Below are 18261 nucleotides of genomic sequence, written 5' to 3' on the forward strand. Positions count from 1 at the left end.
CTATACTATATTATACACATTATATTGTACCAAGAGTCTTTGAGCAAGACTCCCAACACTGCCTTCACCTACCTGTAAAAAATGAGCAAATTCTGAGTCGCTCTGGATAGGAGCGTCTGCCAAATGCTATGATAGGTCCAGTGTGATAATACACCACTGGATCCATTGAACATAAGAATAAGTTCAGTGAACTTCAATGAACTTTACAGTCCCCAGATCTGAATCCAGCAGAGCGCCGTTCAGACGTGGCAGAACAGGAGATTCACAGCAATGTTCATCTGATGAGACTGACACACAGATTAGAGAGAAATCTGTATTTCCTGATAAGATTGATTTTGTTTTTTATTTAAATAAAAGTTATGAGTCTGTTATTATTTAAAAAGAAAAACCAAAAGGATCAGAAATGAAGAAGTCTTTACAGTCTGTTTTGCTCTGGTTTATTAAGGGGGCCGATATTTGAGGAGGGCACGGTACGGAGGAGCCTGCAGAGAAAGTTCTACTGTGTATAAATCCTCAGGAAAACTGCATCAAAACACTTGATGGAGCTTTGAGAATTTCAGTAAATCTGTTTATTTCTTTTGTAGAGCTTAATTTGACATTTAATACAGCTTCATTGAAACTTGAGCGTTTCATGCTTTAAACAGACTGAAATAAAAACAGACAACATGAACACAGAGCTCATGCTAACACACACATTTCCTCGATTTGTTTATTGTTTCCAACTGAACTTAAAAGTCAGCTCAAGCTTATTGATTAAACACTTAGATTTGAGAGTTTAGATGTTTAAAATGTTATTTCATTGGGATTTTGGAGTAAATTTATAATAACTTTAAGCATTTACACAAATCAAAAAGACGCAGAGCTTCATCTTCATATAAAAGACTGAGATTCCCACATCAAGTTCATCAAACTGAAGCTGATATTTTGAGCTTTATGATCATTTCAGTTCATTAAAAGGAGATCTGTGATAAACAGTGTTATAACACTGTTCAACTGACTTACAGAGTTCTCCAAAATGAGTGAATCAAAAATCGTCTATTAATTTATTAGCTTGTTAATTAATTCATTAATTACATAATGTTATAAAGAGTTTAAAACTCTCTATTTATGCTCTGAAATGTTTCAAATGACAGATTTGTTTCTGACAAAAATGATTTATTAAAGAAGTTCACCTCATTTCTGAAGTTTAACAGGTGTGATGATCAGCGGTGCTGAGTTTTTACCTCCATAACTGAGAGAGGGACTGAATAATGGATAGAGTTTCTCAGTGAAAGACTGACCAGTGAAAGAGTAGATATGAGACCTGGACTCAACATCATAGAAGGAGACCAGACCCTCCTCATAATCCACAAACACCCCCACCTTCTGGGGAGCCTGTTTCAGGGAGAGGGGGACAGAAGGAGTGCCCAGAGCTTTATATTCAGTCTCATTTCTCAGCCACACAGTCCAGTATCCATCCTCAGGACTCAGTCTAATCTCCCCCTTCCTGTTACTGGACTCTGTGGTCACTCCTAAATCCCAGTTAGTCTTCCCGCTGACCTGAACCTCATAGTAAAACCTCCCTGAGGAGAACCCCTCCTTTCCCAGCACATTGACACAACAATCAAACCACTTTGGTTTATCAGGGAGATTCTGTCGTTTGTCTCCATCTCTCACTTGTTTCCCGTCATCAGACAGGATGAGTTGAGGATGAGCTGAATCAGGATCCAGAGTCACGTCCACTGAGAGAGAAACACACAGTTTAACCCATTTTAACACTAACCATACTCACACTAATGCAGACTCATATATTTTACTCAATAATATTATGTATCAGTGAGAATCCACACACCTGCATATTGTTGAATTCTCTTCATTTCTGTGTTAGAAGAATAAAGGATGACATCATTTGTTATTAGAATCTATATTGAGCTAAATTAAATGCCTCATTAGTATCGACTACAAACCAGCATTTCATATTAATACTAAGTGACAGTGCAGTGATGCCATGGATGGGAATTTTAAAAGATTAAAAATCTCATAATTAAATATTTAAATGCCGGATTTACACAAACATTCATTTCTGGTATTTGTATCTTGATGAAGTCCTGAATTTTTCTTCTCAGTGTCTCTCCTCTTTAGCTCAGTGATTTCCTGCTCCAGCTCTTTAATGAACTCTTCAGCCTGCCTCTCTGCTGCTTTCTGCTTCTCCTCCATCACCTCAAGCAGCTCCGCATGGCTTCTCTCAATGCAGCGCAGCAGAGCTCTGAAGACCTCCACACTGTCTGCTTTCTCCTTCTCTGAGCTTTTCTAACAGGAGACAATAATGACATTGTTAAGAAAGCAGCTTTCGTACATTAAATGTATTCAATTTACTTTACATTATATGAATCAGCCTAAAACAGTAATAGGGAACAATAAAGAACATAAACACTTACAGAAAGAGATAAATGAGAGTAAAACTGGGAAATTTAATATAAAAGTAATTACTGAAATTAAAACATGGCAACAGAACCATTAGTTGACTTCTAAGTATTCAAGCATTCAAAAGGACAAACACTGATACTGTAGCGTGTTTGAGAGACGTTTCTGTCATGATAGGTTTTGGTTTTGTGTTTCCTGGCATTTATTCACTGAGTTCAGTTTGATTAAGGACTCTTATTGAAGTTGGGCGGAGCTGGGAACCCCCCCCGGAGGGTGTATGTGTGGGCCAAGGGGGAAAGAGGCAGATGTGAGCTGGTGCAGAGAACGAAATGTTAGGCAGACGAAAGCTTCACTGATGTCTGGCGTAGCTGAGGCCACCAACAGCTGGAAAGTAAAGCACCATGACTGGTGTGTCTGTTTTAACAGCAGTGAACACTACAATACTCTGTGATTATCACCAGTGGTGGACAGTAATGAAACAAATGCAATTAGTTTCTGTACTTTAGTATTTTTGGTGTATCTGTACTGAAGTTTCTCCATTTCTGGGTGACGTTTTCCTTTCACTCCACTACATTTCAGAGTCTAATATCCGACTTTTTCCTCCTACATTTTGAGAAATCTGTCGTTCCTTTTGGTTTCTGTGTGTATAAAAACGTAACATGTCAAAACGAAAGAAGCGCAAAGCCAGAGCATCAATTAGGGCCCAGCGGTCACTTTGTTTAGAGCTGGTTTTGACCTGTTGGTCATACCGACCCAGTGCAGCACATAGTTCAACGTCAGCGCAGCAGCGGAAAACTTTGGGAGAGTCTGTTCAACATAAATGATGAACTAACCTAACTTCGTGTAAATAGAGCACAATATAGAAATATGTCCACATATGCAGTCGAGACTGACGCGGCTTTTTTCTGAATTTCTACAAACACCATTTCATTTTATAGTAAATGAGTTTGGGCTGGTTTATGTTTATGAACAGAGGCCTACAGATCAACATAGTAAAGGAGCTCATCTGTGATCCTGAGTTTAAAGCCAGTTTTTATTCAATTTAAACGTGGAACTAAGTTGAACTAAGTTGAATTAAGTGAATTAATCTTTTAGTACTTTTACTTTGATACTTAAGTACATTTGAAGCCAAATACTTTCGTACTTTTACTCAAGTGGAGGTCACTAGCAACATTTACCAACGCTGTACTTTTACTAAGACCTGATATAAATTCAGCTCAGACTCACTTTATTGAGCTCTACAGACTGTTTGATGTCCTCAATCTTCTTCAGTCGGTCCTGGATCATCTGCTGAACTTCAGCCTGTGTCTTTCCCAGCTGAGTCTATAAAAAAGGACAAAATATAACAAAACCACTCATTCATTTAAACTCAAACACAACAGAACAGAGGGAACATTTCTCTAAATGTTCCTCACCTTCATCTCTCCACTCTCCTCCTCTATAGGAACAGTCCTGTGAGTCTTGTGGTTTCCTTCAGTGCAGAACTGACACACACACATCTGGTCATCTCTACAGAACAGCTCCAGGGGTCTCTCATGTTTCTGGCAGATATAGTTCTCCAGGTTCTCCACAGGGTCCATCAGCTTGTGCTTCTTTAATACAGTGACTCTGTGATGAGGATCCAGATGAGTCTTGCAGTAAGAGGCCATGCATGTCAGGCAGGACTTCAGAGCTGCACTTCTCTTTTCACAGTAGTCACAGAGCACCTGAGGTTTGGCAGGTTTCTCTGGAGCTCTGCTGGATTTGACCTGAACTGACTTCTTGAACTGAGCAGCCAGTCCAGAGATGAAGGTGTTCACAGACAGTTCAGGTCTTGTTGGAAATTCTGTCTTACAGACTGGACACTGGCAGCATGAACTGCTGTCCCAGCACTCTTTGAGACAGACCCTGCAGAAGTTGTGTCCACATGAAGTGGTGACCGGATCAGTGAACACATCCAGACAGATGGAGCACTGGAGCTGATCTTCAGACAGGAGACTGCTGGAGGAAGCCATGACTAACAGAGGAGATGACAATTCATGACAATTCTTAGTGGTTCAATAAACACTACTGTGTATTTCTTTTAACTGGATGTCGACAGAAAAAGACTTGTTCTCATGAAATGTGGATCTTCAATCAGTCACATCCATCTGACTGATGAGCTTCATGTTCTATCTGTCAATCATGAATCTGTAGCTGAACAAACGATCACAGCTTCTGCTGTAAAACACGGACCAAACTGACAAACCCTGACCGACAGTGACGGACAGAAATGATCTGAACAGCTGGATGTGTTTTCAGTAACAGACAGTAAGAAACTTAGACTCATTACCACTTTCACTTTCTCTCCTTTGGTCTGTTTTTCTGCTTCTTCAGAGTTTATCTGTAGAGTTTCACTGAGTTTCCTGGCTGGAGAACCTTCAGACTGGAACCTGTGTCCAGCTGGAAGAACTGGATTCTGTTTATGAAGTTCCCTTTACTTTCGTTTCTCCTGAGTGACGTCATGTGAACTCACCTGCTTTATCACGACGACGGTTTGATGCACATGCAGGTTTTGACCAGCAGGTGGCAGATATTTACCATCTGACTTACACAGGAGAGGAAATAGTGCTGGAAATCCCTACTTAAGTAAAAACACAGTCACTGAAGTGATAATTTACTTCATGATTTAGTTCAGTACAAGTGAAAATAATAATAAAGGACATTATAAAGTAAATAAGTAAGGAAAGTCAGAGTAAATAAGCAGTTTATTGGAAAACTACTTGAATAATAGAGTTAATCTTTTTAGATTTTTAATCACAACCTGGAATATTTCTGAGTCGTCTCGGCTACATCCGAGAAAATAATGTGTACCATCAAAACTAAAGCAAGACATGATATAAACATGAGAAACCAATTCTGAGCGCTGAGAGAGATCTCAGTACACTCTGCTAGTGACAGTTACAGTCTCTCTGTGAACTGCATCAGGAACAAGGGTTCCATTACCTGATTGTTTAGATCCTGATCTGCTAGTTACACATTATGACGAAACACTGTCACATATTTTAAATCACCTGGCACCTCTAAGAACACGCTTGGTTACATTTTCTCAGCCTGCTCCCTGGTCTACTGCTGAGCTACGCAAGCTGAAAGCTGTTGGGCGTCAGCTTGAACGTCTTGCTAATAGAACTGGCCTGACTGTGCGTGCTCTTGCTTACAGTGATCATGTTTTGTTTTATAAGGAAAAACTACAGGAAGCTAAAACACTTTATTATTCTAATGTTATTCATGGTGCCCACGGTAACCCTAGAGCTCTCTTTTCAACGGTCAATAAGTTATAGAGCCCTGTGAAAAGTTTTCCCATGGTTCCCTCAGCTGAACTCTGCTCTCCTTTCATGAACTTCTTCAATCTGTTTGAGGTCTTTCAATCAGGATTTAGGAGGAATCACAGCACAGAAACTGCTCTTGTTAGGGTTGTCAATGATTTGCTGATGTCACCAAGGACTGCTGAGTCTGCTTGTCCTATTGGACCTTACTGCAACATTTGATACAGTGTGTCATAGCCTTTTACTAACTCGTCTCAAACATATATTTGGCATAACTGATTCTGCATTTGCTTGGCTCCAATCATATCTTTCTGGTAGGCAGCAGTTTGTTTCAATGGGAGGTTTTTGATCTGACACATGCTCTTTGTCACATGGTGTGCCCCAGGGCTCTGTTCTTAGGTCCCTGCTTTTTATTTTGTACAATATTCCTCTTGGTAACATCATTAGACATCATGGGCTGCAGTTTCACTGTTTTGCCGATGATTCAGATTCAGATTCAGATTCCTTTATTGATCCCAGGGGGAAATTGCATTTGTTACAGTTGCAGCCATTTATGTAAAAATAAACACTTTACAAATAATTTTAGACAATATAGAGAATTTACATTCATATGAACAGTTTGGTATTGAGTTTTGTGAATCACACACTGAGAGAGGATTTATAGAGTTTGATGGCCACAGGTAAGAATGACTTCCTGTGGCGCTCTGTGGTGCATTTTGGTAGAGACATAAACTCGGTTGAGCAGGTAGATGATGGCGTCTTCAACTCCCAGGCGGGGCTGATACGCAAACTGGAGAGGATCTAGAAAAGGATGGACTATGGGTCGGAGCTGATCCAAGACGAGCCTCTCCATGGTCTTCATGACATGAGACGTCAGTGCCACTGGCCTGTAGTCCTTGGCGTCACTGGGTCGTGGCGTCTTTGGGACAGGAACAATGCAGGATGTCTTCCACATCATGGGGACCCTCTGGAGACTCAGGCTCAAGTTAAAGACATGTTGAAGTACTCCACAAAGTTGGGTGGCACAGGCTTTAAGCACCCTGGGTGGAACCCCATCAGGGCTTGCAGCCTCGTTTGTGTGGAGTCTCTTCTGTTGTTTTCTCACCTGGTCAGCAATGAGACACACTGTAGAGGTGGTGGGTGGGGGAGGGATGGAGGTGTGAAAGGGGCTTTCACAAGAGGGGGGCAGGCTATCAGGAGGGGGAGGGGGGATGAGTGGTATGGTCTGCTGAGGACTGGCAGCAGAGGAGTCAGGCTGGGGGTGGACAGAGCCTGCCGTGTCAAATCTGTTAAAGAACAGATTTAGCTTGTTTGCCCCATCCACACTGACCTCTACTCCTCTGTTGTTGCTAGACCTGAAGCTGGTGACGGTCCTCATTCCATTCCAGACCTCCCTCATATTGTTTTGCTGGAGTTTCCACTCCAGCTTCTTCCTATATTTGTCCTTTGCCTCCTTGAAAGCTGTCCTCAGTTCCCTCTGGATCGTTCTCACCTCCACCCTGTCTCCAGCTCTGAAGGCCCTCTTCTTCTTGTTGAGGAGAGCCTTATTGTCCTCTGTTACCCACGGCTTGTTGTTTGGGTAACATTTAACAGTCCTGGTTGGGACAGTGGAGTCCACACAGAAGTTAATGTAGTCCGTGATACACTCTGAGAGCCCGTCAATGTCCTCTCCGTGCGGCAAGAGCTGAGGTGAACCAAGTTGTGCTCTGACCTACCCAGAGGGGGAAGGGGGGAGCAAATGTATGCGTCCTTAACATTAGCATACAGCAGGTCCAGTGTTCTTTCCTCTCTGGTGGGACAGTCCACATACTGAGTGAAGTGTGGTAGTGCCTTGGCCATAGCGACCTTGGCCATGGTTAAAGTCACCTGATATGGCGGTAAAGGCACTCGGGTGTAGCGTTTCGAGATGTGCTGTAGTTGAATAAATGACGTCACTTGCCGATGTCGGGTTGGCAGAGGGGGGAATGTAGACAGTCACGATGATGGCATGCGAATACTTGCGTGGTAAATAATATGGCCTGAGTCCGACAGCCAACAGCTCAATGTCCGGGCAACAGGTACGTTCCTTGATGTCCAGATATACATTTGTACAAAGCCTTCTCACAGCTTGCCACCTAATGCCTTGCTGAATTGCTTAACCGACGTGAGGGCTTGGCTGGTGGAGAACTTCCTGAGCCTGAATAATGAAAAATCTGAAGCCATCATAGTAGCTTCTCCTGCAACAGTCAGGAGGCTTAGTGACACTACTGTCTGTATCCCTGGTTTTGTTGTCTCTACCTCTACACAAGTGAGAAATCTTGGAGTAATTTTTGATTCTACATTATCGTTTGAATCACACATTAACAACACATGTAGGACAGCCTTTTACCATCTTAAAAACATTTCTAGGATTCGCTCTTTCCTCACTTTCACTGCTGCTGACACCATAGTCCGTGCATTTATAACTTCTAGGCTTGACTACAGCAATGCTCTGCTGTCTGGCCTCCCTGCTTGGGTTTTGAGCAGGCTGCAATATGTGCAGAACTCTGCTGCTAGGGTGCTGACCCATACACGATCTTGGGAGCATATTACTCCAGTCCTTAGTCGTCTCCACTGGCTCCCAGTGAACTACCGTATACAGTACAAATGACTTGTGTTGGTGTTTAAATCCCTGCATGACCTTGCCCCATCTTACCTAAGAAGTCTACTTCAATCTTATACTCCAGTGCGTACTCTTCAGTCCTCTATCCTCCACTTGCTTGAGGTCCCACATTTTAAGATAAGCACCATTGGTAATAGACCATTCTGTGTCACAGGTCCAAAGCTGTGGAATGGTCTTCCTCATGAACTGCAAGCTTGTTCATCTGTTGATGGTTTTAAATCCCGAGTCAAAACTTTTTAAACTAGCATATGGTTGATTCTATGTGTTTGTGTTAAGGTTTTGTATGTGTCTATGTATGTTTGTTCATGTTCTTACTTTTTTATCTACCTTCTTTTTTTCTTTTATTATTTATTGTACAGTGTCCTTGGGTTTCTTGAAAAGGGCTTTTAAATAAAAATGTATTATTATTATTATTATTATTATTATTATTAAACTACATGCTTTTCATGGTCGGGTGATTATATGAGCCGTCCGAGTTTTTCTGCTTCAATAGTTTGGAATCTCTGAAATGAATTTAAGAGACAAAATAACAGGTTTATTACTCAAACAATGATAATGTGATTACGAATGACAGCCCTGCTGCCCATCAGCTCTCTGACCGTCAGCTTCCACTAACAGGTGTGAACGTCTACACACAGTCACATTCACAGCCTTCAGTCTGGACGAATTCACTGATACTGTTTAGTACATTTCCCCCATTTAAAACATTAACAACAACAGCAGTTTATCCAGTTTAGATCTTAGACCCTCTGGCGTGAGCGAGTTCAGAGTCAGGCTGTGTTCTGTGATGAACTGACAGAACACCGTCTCTGATGCTGTGGTACTGTCTGTACGATGAGGTCGAGGAGTCAAAGTGTTGTGGTGTTTACTGCTATTAAGAAGACACAGTTCACTGCACAAACTGTTGGGCTTTATTTTAGGATGAATTCTAATCAAGTAGAAACACCTGATTTTACTTCTTTAACCTCCCTGGAATGATTCTCTACAGCTCTGCTCAGCTCTACATGCTGAACTGGATTATTCCAGACTGCTTCATCCACCATCTGCTCAGCTCTAACAGCTCTGTTCAGTCCTGTGGGGGCTCTGATGTGTAGGAATAAAGGTATGCAGCTCTGTACAAACACTGGGAGCTTTTCTTTTAGCTCCCATTCAGAGAAAAACAACATTAAACAGAATCTATTCAAACGTTACTGAGCTAAAAGCAGCAGCTCCTCGATTCAGCTGTTCACTTCTTTACAGACACAGACAAGAAACGTCTATCAGTGTTTAATCATTTAAACACAGAGCTGAGTTCAGTTAAACCTGCTCTACAAACTTTCCTTCACTCATAATCACAAACTGTCATTAGTCATATATAACTCAACACAGCTGTACAGATGTTCCACATAAAGACCATCAAGATGAATCAGACTGGCGTGTGTTCTGTTTCTCTCTCATAGGTGATTAATGAAGACATGAAACTATGAACTGTTAGCACATATTATTATTATTATTATTATTATTATTAATATTATTATTGGTTTAATATGTTTGTTGTCCTTGCTGTGCTGTTTATATGGGAGGTTTCCACTGAACTCTGTATTACTGTTTATCTGAATCCAGACATTTGTAGCTTACAGCTCCACAAAATAGAGTTATAACAGGCTTCCACCACCAGACGACGCCAAACATTAACATCTAGAGATTCTTATATTTACTCTTAGAAAAGATTCTACTTCAAGGATTCTTTTAAGGCTGGTGGAGGTGGGGTAATGGTTTATAGACACAATTGTATATAGCGTGTATATAGGTTGTGTATAGCGTAGCAGGTAACATCTCTGCCTTCCACACTGCAGGCTGGGATTCAAACCCCATCTGGGTAAACACCCTGCACTATACCAATAAGAGTCCTTGGGCAAGACTCCCAACACCGCCTTCACCGACTTGTGTAGGTCTGTAAGTCTGTAAGTCGCTCCGGATAAAAGCGTCTGCCAAATGCCGCAAACATAAACAATTCATGCATCTTCTCATGACTACTTCCAGTGTGATAATGCACCTTGGCATCAGGTCATCTTGAACTGGATCCACTGAACATAAGAATAAGTTCAGTGAACTTCAATGATCTTCACATTCCCCAGATCTGAATCCAGCAGAGCGCCGTTCAGACGTGGCAGAACAGGAGATTCACAGCAATGTTCAGCTGACGAGTCTGCAACACTTACATGATGCAAACATGTTATTTCAGCAAAGGGAGGCTGCACAAAGAATTAAACGAAGAGGTGCCGATGACTGTGACACACAGATTAGAGAGAAATCTGTATTTCCTGATACGATTGATTTTGTTTTTTATTTCAATAAAAGTTATAAGTCTGCTATTTAAAAAGAAAAACCAAAAGGATCAGAAATGAAGAAGTCTTTACAGTCTGTTTTGCTCTGGTTTATTAAGGGGGGCCAATATTTGAGGAGGGCACGGTACGGAGGAGCCTGCAGAGAAAGTTCTACTGTGTATAAATCCTCAGGAAAACTGCACTGACATCAAAACACTTGATGGAGCTTTGAGAAGTTCAGTAGATCTGTTTATTTCTTTTGTAGAGCTTAATTTGACATTTAATACAGCTTCATTTAAACTTGAGCGTTTCATGCTTTAAACAGACTGAAATAAAAACAGACAACATGAACACAGAGCTCATGCTAACACACACATTTCCTCGATTTGTTTATTGTTTCCAACTGAACTTAAAAGTCAGCTCAAGCTTATTTATTAAACACTTAGATTTGAGAGTTTAGATGTTTAAAATGTTATTTTATTGGGATTTGGAGTAAAATTATAATAACTTTAAGTATTTACACGAATCAAAAAGATGCAGAGCTTCATCTTCATATAAAAGACTGAGATTCCCACATCAAGTTCATCAAACTGAAGCTGATATTTTGAGCTTCATGATCATTTCAGTTCATTAAAAGGAGATCTGTGATAAACAGTGTTATAACACTGTTCAACTGACTTACAGAGTTCTCCAAAATGAGTGAATCAAAAATCGTCTATTAATTTATTAGCTTGTTAATTAATTCATTAATTACATTATGTTATAAAGAGTTTAAAACTCTCTATTTATGCTCTGAAATGTTTCAAATGACAGATTTGTTTCTGACAAAAATGTTTTATTAAAGAAGTTCACCTCATTTCTGATGTTTAACAGGTGTGATGATCAGCGGTGCTGAGTTTTTACCTCCTTCATTGAGAGAGGGACTGAATAATGGATAGAGTTTCTCAGTGAAAGACTGACCAGTGAAAGAGTAGATATGAGACCTGGACTCAACATCATAGAAGGAGACCAGACCCTCCTCATAATCCACAAACACCCCCACCTTCTGAGGAGTCTGTTTCAGGGAGAGAGGAACACGAGGAGAGTCCAGAGCTTTATATTCAGTCTCATTTCTCAGCCATACAGTCCAGTATCCATTCTCAGGACTCAGTATAATCTTCCCCTTCCTGCTACTGGACTCTCTGGTCACTCCTAAATCCCACTCAGTCTTCCCTCTGACGTGAACCTCATAGTAAAATCTCCCTGAGGAGAACCCCTCATTTCCCAGCACATTGACACAACGATCAAACCTCTCTGGTTTATCAGGGAGATTCTGTCGTTTGTCTCCGTGTCTCACTTCTGTCCCGTCATCAGACAGGATGAGGAAGGGATGAGCTGAATCAGGATCCAGAGTCACGTCCACTGAGAGAGAAACACACAGTTTAACCCATTTTAACACTAACCATACTCACACTAATGCAGACTCATATATTTTACTCAATAATATTATGTATCAGTGAGAATCCACACACCTGCATATTGTTGAATTCTCTTCATTTCTGTGTTAGAAGAATAAAGGATGACATCATTTGTTATTAGAATTTATATTGAGCTAAATTAAATGCCTCATTAGTATCGACTACAAACCAGCATTTCATATTAACACTAAGTGACAGTGCAGTGATGTCATGGATGGGAATTTTAAAGGATTAAAAATCTAATAATTAATTATTTAAATGCCTGATTTACACAAACATTCATTTCTGGTATTTGTATCTTGATGAAGTCCTGAATTTTTCTTCCTACCAATATTTTTTTTCTGCTGAACATCAAAATGTTTTAATAACCAGTAAATACTCACCATGCTCATCAACCTTCTCCATCTCCTTACTGAGCTCTTCCTGAAGCGGAGTCAGAGCTCTCCTCAGAGGCTCCACCCTCAGATGAGAGTTAATCCTGACCTCAGTCCAGTTCTTGGTGGGTGGAGGGCTGCAGAGGGACGGGTAAACCTACAGTCCAGCAGGAGAGAGGAGAAACCCCTCAGCATGGGCAGCGCTGTCCTGTGACGGACTGCATTACTATGGAGAAACAGAGGGACTCTGACCTGTAGGAGGTGGAGGTGGTCCTCAGTGTGGGAGAGCTGCTCCAGCTCAGTGTCTCTCCTCTTTAGCTCAGTGATTTCCTGCTCCAGCTCTTTAATGATCTCTTCAGCCTGCCTCTCTGCTGCTTTCTGCTTCTCCTCCATCACCTCAAGCAGCTCCGCCTGGCTTCTCTCAATGCAGCGCAGCAGAGCTCTGAAGACCTCCACACTGTCTGCTTTCTCCTTCTCTGAGCTTTTCTAGCAGGAGACAGTAATGACATTGTTAATAAAGCAGCTTTCGTACATTAAATGTATTCAATTTACTTTACATTATATGAATCAGCCTAAAACAGTAATAGAGAACAATAAAGAACATAAACACTTACAGAAAGAGATAAATGAGAGTAAAACTGGGAAATTTAATATAAAAGTAATTACTGAAATTAAAACATGGCAATAAAAGAAAAGATAGAAAACAGAACCATTAGTTGACTTCTAAGTATTCAAGCATTCAAAAGGACAAACACTGATACTGTAGCGTGTTTGAGAGACGTTTCTGTCATGATAGGTTTTGGTTTTGTGTTTCCTGGCATTTATTCACTGAGTTCAGTTTGATTAAGGACTCTTATTGAAGTTGGGCGGAGCTAGGAACCCCCCGGAGGGTGTATGTGTGGGCCGAGGGGGAAAGAGGCAGATGTGAGCTGGTGCAGAGAACGAAATGTTAGGCAGACGAAAGCTTCACTGATGTCTGGCGTAGCTGAGGCCACCAACAGCTGGAAAGTAAAGCACCATGACTGGTGTGTCTGTTTTAACAGCAGTGAACACTACAATACTCTGTGATTATCACCAGTGGTGGACAGTAATGAAACAAATGTAATTAGTTTCTGTACTTTAGTGTTTTTGGTGTATCTGTACTGAAGTTTCTCCATTCTGGGTGACTTTTTCCTTTCACCCCACTACATTTCAGAGTCTAATATCTGACTTTTTCCTCCTACATTTTGAGAAATCTGTCGTTCCTTTTGGTTTCTGTGTGTATAAAAACGTAACATGTCAAAACGAAAGAAGCGCAAAGCCAGAGCATCAATCAGGGCCCAGTGGTCACTTTGTTTAGAGCTGGTTTTGACCTGTTCGTCATACCGACCCAGTGCAGCACACGGTTCAACATCAGCGCAGCAGCGTAAAACTTTGGGAGAGTCTGTTCAACATAAATGATGAACTAACCTAACTTTGTGTAAATAGAGCACAATATAGAAATATGTCCACATATGCAGTCGAGACTGACGCGGCTTTTTTCAGAATTTCTACAAACACCATTTCATTTTATAGTAAATTAGTTTGGGCTGGTTTATGTTTATGAACAGAGGCCTACAGATCAACATAGTAAAGGAGCTCATCTGTGATCCTGAGTTTAAAGCCAGTTTTTATTAAACTTAAACGTGGAACTAAGTTGAATTAAGTTAATTAATCTTTTAGTACTTTTACTTTGATACTTAAGTACATTTGAAGACAAATACTTTTGTACTTTTACTCAAGTGGTGGTCTAAAGGGAGGAACTTCTACTTTTACTGGAGTAAAAAGTAAAATTGTGTATCTCTACTTTAACTCCAGTACATGATTTGTTTACTTTGTCCACCTCTGCTTATCACTAGTCACACCTGCTACGCTATATCACATATAGCTTGTGTATAGCGTACCAGGTACCACATCTGCCTTCCACACTGCAGGCTGGGATTCAATCCCCGCCTGCGTAAACACCCTGCACTATACCAATAAGAGTCCTTGGGCAAGACTCCCAACACTGCCTTCACCTACTTCTGCATAAATGATCAAGCTGTAAGTCACTCCGGATAAAAGCGTCTGCCAAATGTCGTAAACAAAAACAATTCATGCATCTTCTCATGACTACTTCCAGTGTGACCCCGAGTTTAAAGCCAGTTTTATTTAAATTGGAACTAAGTTGAATTAAGTTAATTAATCTTTTAGTACTTTTACTTTTGATACTTAAGTACATTTGGACCCAAATACTTTTGTACTTTAACTCAAGTGGAGGTCTAAAGGGAGGAACTTCTACTTTTACTGGAGTAAAAAGTAAAATTGTGTATCTCTACTTTAACTCCAGTACATAATTTGTTTACTTTGTCCACCTCTGCTTATCACTGTCTGTCTGACGTCACTAGCAACATATACCAACGCTGTACTTTTACTAAGACCTGATATAAATTCAGCTCAGACTCACTTTATTGAGCTCTACAGACTGTTTGATGTCCTCAATCTTCTTCAGTCGGTCCTGGATCATCTGCTGAACTTCAGCCTGTGTCTTTCCCAGCTGAGTCTATAAAAAAGGACAAAATATAACAAAACCACTCATTCATTTAAACCCAAACACAACAGAACAGAGGGAACATTTCTCTAAATGTTCCTCACCTTCTTCTCTCCACTCTCCTCCTCTATGGGGACAGTGCTGTGAGTCTTGTGGTCTGTCTCAGTGCAGAACTGACACACACACGTCTGGTCGTCTCTACAGAACAGCTCCAGGGGCATCTCATGTTTCTGGCAGATGTAGTTCTCCAGGTTCTCCACAGGGACCATCAGTTTGTGTTTCTTTAATACAGCGACTCTCTGATGAGGTTCCAGATGAGTCTTGCAGTAAGAGGCCATACAGGTCAGGCAGGACTTCAGAGCTGCACTTCTCTTTTCACAGTAGTCACAGAGCACCTGAGGTTTGGCAGGTTTCTCTGGAGCTCTGCTGGATTTGACCTGAACTGACTTCTTGAACTGAGCAGCCAGTCCAGAGATGAAGGTGTTCACAGACAGTTCAGGTCTTGTTGGATATTCTGCCTTACAGACTGGACACTGGCAGCGTGAACTGCTGTCCCAGCACTCTTTGAGACAGACCCTGCAGAAGTTGTGTCCACATGGAGTGGTGACCGGAACAGTGAACACATCCAGACAGATGGAGCACTGGAGCTGATCTTCAGACAGGAGACTGCTGGAGGAAGCCATGACTGACAGAGGAGATGACAATTCATGACAATTCTTAGTGGTTTAATAAACACTACTGTGTATTTCTTTTAACTGGATGTCGTCAGAAAAAGACTTGTTCTCATGAAATGTGTATCTTCAATCATTCACATTCATCTGACTGATGAGCTTCACATTCTACCCGTCAATCATGAATCTGTAGCTGAACAAACGATCACAGCTTCTGCTGTAAAACACGGACCAAACTGACAAACCCTGACCGACAGTGACGGACAGAAATGATCTGAACAGCTGTATTTTCAGTAACAGACAGTAAGAAACTTAGACTCATTACCACTTTCACTTTCTCTCCTTTGGTCTGCTTTTCTTCGTCTTCAGAGTTGATCTGTAGAGTTTCACTGAGTTTCCTGGCTGGAGAACCTTCAGACTGGAACCTGTGTCCTGCTGGAAGAACTGGATTCTGTTTATGAAGCTCCCTTTACTTTCGTTTCTCCTGAGTGACGTCATGTGAACTCACCTGCTTTATCACGACGACGGTTTGATGCACTTGCAGGTTTTGACCAGCAGGTGGCAGATATTTACCATCTGACTTACACAGGAGAGGAAATAGTGCTGGAAATCTCTACTTAAGTAAAAACACAGTCACTGAAGTAATGATTTACTTCATGATTTAGTTCAGTACAAGTGAAAATAATAATAAAGGACATTATAAAGTAAATAAGTAAGGAAAGTCAGAGTAAATAAGCAGTTTATTGGAAAACTACTTGAATAATAGAGTTAATCTTTTTAGATTTTTAATCACAACCTGGAATATTTCTGAGTCGTCTCGGCTACATCCGAGAAAATAATGTGTACCATCAAAACTAAAGCAAGACATGATATAAACATGAGAAACCAATTCTGAGCGCTGAGAGAGATCTCAGTACACTCTGCTAGTGACAGTTACAGTCTCTCTGTGAACTGCATCAGGAACAAGAGTTACATTACCTGATTGTTTAGATCCTGATCTGCTAGTTACACATTATGACGAAACACTGTCACATATTTTAAATCACCTGGCACCTCTAAGAACACGCTTGGTTACATTTTCTCAGCCTGCTCCCTGGTATACTGCTGAGCTACGCAAGCTGAAAGCTGTTGGGCGTCAGCTTGAACGTCTTGCTAATAGAACTGGCCTGACTGTGCGTGCTCTTGCTTACAGTGATCATGTTTTGTTTTATAAGGAAAAACTACAGGAAGCTAAAACACTTTATCATTCTAATGTTATTCATGGTGCCCACGGTAACCCTAGAGCTCACTTTTCAACGGTCAATAAGTTATAGAGCCCTGTGAAAAGTTTCCCCATGGTTCCCTCAGCTGAACTCTGCTCTCCTTTCATGAACTTCTTCAATCATAAAATACACACAGTTTACTCTCAGTTTCAGCCTACGGCAGCTACCCCAAACATTCCACAACTATTTTCTCAGTTCAGCAGCAGTTATTTTTCTACGTTCAATACTGTAAACTAACAGTATGTTTCACAGATGATTAATTCCTCAAGGGCAACTACATGTCAGTTAGATCCTTAGCTCAGGAATGGTCCCAGCTTCTCTGAAAGTGGCAGCTATTACTCGAGTTCTCAAGAAGCCTGGCTTAGATCCTGAGAATCTCGCAAATTTTAGGCCCATCTCTAATCTCCCATTCCTTGCTAAACTGTTGAAGCGTACAGTAGCTGCTCAGTTAACAGCACATATTGTATCATGTGATCTGTTTGAGGTCTTTAAATCAGGATTTAGGAGGAATCACAGCACAGAAACTGCTCTTGTTAGGGTTGTCATTGATTTGCTGATGTCAGCCGACCAAGGACTGCTGAGTCTGCTTGTTCTATTGGACCTTACTGCAACATTTGATACAGTGTGTCATAGCCTTTTACTAACTCGTCTCAAACATATATTTGGCATAATTGATACTGCATTTGCTTGGCTCCAATCATATCTTTCTGGTAGGCAGCAGTTTGTTTCAATGGGAGGTTTTCGATCTGACACATGCTCTTTGTCACATGGTGTGCCCCAGGGCTCTGTTCTTGGGTCCCTGCTTTTTATTTTGTACATATTAATGTACATTATTGTACATTACGTTATTGGTAACATCATTAGACATCATGTGCTGCAGTTTCACTGTTTTGCCGATGATTCAGATTCAGATTCAGGTTCCTTTATTGATCCCAGGGGGAAATTGCATTTGTTACAGTTCCAGGCATTTATGTAAAAATAAACACTTTACTAATAATTTAAGACAATATAGAGAAATTACAGTATGTACACCAGATTTAAGTACTTAAGAATATAGTAAGGTGGCGTTGATTGTGATAGTAATGTGAAACATCAGGTATAAAGCAATTACAATTATTTAAATGATTTAAATTAAGTTAGTGACCCTCTGAGTTATTGCACACACAATTGTTATTATTGTACATATGAACAGTTTGGTATTGAGTTTTGTGAATCACACACTGAGGGAGCAGTTATAGAGTTTGATGGCCACAGGTAAGAATGACTTCCTGTGGCGCTCTGTGGTGCATTTTGGTAGAGACATAAACTCGGTTGA

General features: G+C 40.9%; 2 protein-coding genes across 2 annotated transcripts; both read right to left on the reverse strand.

Moving 5' to 3' along the window:
- Window positions 1–489: 489 nt before the first annotated feature.
- LOC119261561 (nuclear factor 7, brain-like) lies at window positions 490–4844 on the reverse strand. Its single transcript, XM_037533228.1, has 6 exons — window positions 4715–4844; window positions 3819–4399; window positions 3631–3726; window positions 2049–2289; window positions 1832–1897; window positions 490–1721 (listed from the first exon to the last, which is right to left on the reverse strand). The coding sequence occupies exons 2-6, from the start codon at window positions 4395–4397 to the stop codon at window positions 1174–1176; spliced, it is 1530 nt and encodes a 509-aa protein (XP_037389125.1). The 5' UTR covers window positions 4398–4399; window positions 4715–4844; the 3' UTR covers window positions 490–1173.
- A 6026-nt stretch (window positions 4845–10870) lies between these two features.
- On the reverse strand, window positions 10871–16152 carry LOC108415729 (E3 ubiquitin-protein ligase TRIM39-like). The gene is made up of 7 exons (XM_037533943.1): window positions 16010–16152; window positions 15118–15698; window positions 14930–15025; window positions 12718–12951; window positions 12475–12622; window positions 12146–12172; window positions 10871–12035 (listed from the first exon to the last, which is right to left on the reverse strand). The coding sequence occupies exons 2-7, from the start codon at window positions 15694–15696 to the stop codon at window positions 11488–11490; spliced, it is 1632 nt and encodes a 543-aa protein (XP_037389840.1). The 5' UTR covers window positions 15697–15698; window positions 16010–16152; the 3' UTR covers window positions 10871–11487.
- Between the last annotated feature and the right edge of the window lie 2109 nt (window positions 16153–18261).

The sequence above is a fragment of the Pygocentrus nattereri genome, chromosome 2 (genome assembly GCF_015220715.1).
Source record: "Pygocentrus nattereri isolate fPygNat1 chromosome 2, fPygNat1.pri, whole genome shotgun sequence".
In the NCBI taxonomy this organism is placed as follows: domain Eukaryota; kingdom Metazoa; phylum Chordata; class Actinopteri; order Characiformes; family Serrasalmidae; genus Pygocentrus; species Pygocentrus nattereri.

Excerpts from the sequence above, each read along its gene's own strand:
- LOC119261561 (XM_037533228.1), bottom strand. The coding sequence starts at position 4,397 with ATGGCTTCCTCCAGCAGTCTCCTGTCTGAAGATCAGCTCCAGTGCTCC. Across the intron at positions 3,727-3,818 it reads AGGAGAGTGGAGAGATGAAG|ACTCAGCTGGGAAAGACACA; the intron begins GTGAGGAACATT and ends CCTTTTTTATAG. Across the intron at positions 1,898-2,048 it reads TACCAGAAATGAATGTTTGT|TAATAACAAATGATGTCATC; the intron begins GTAAATCCGGCA and ends CAATATAGATTC.
- LOC108415729 (XM_037533943.1), bottom strand. The coding sequence starts at position 15,696 with ATGGCTTCCTCCAGCAGTCTCCTGTCTGAAGATCAGCTCCAGTGCTCC. Across the intron at positions 15,026-15,117 it reads AGGAGAGTGGAGAGAAGAAG|ACTCAGCTGGGAAAGACACA; the intron begins GTGAGGAACATT and ends CCTTTTTTATAG. Across the intron at positions 12,623-12,717 it reads ACCACCTCCACCTCCTACAG|GTTTACCCGTCCCTCTGCAG; the intron begins GTCAGAGTCCCT and ends GCTGGACTGTAG.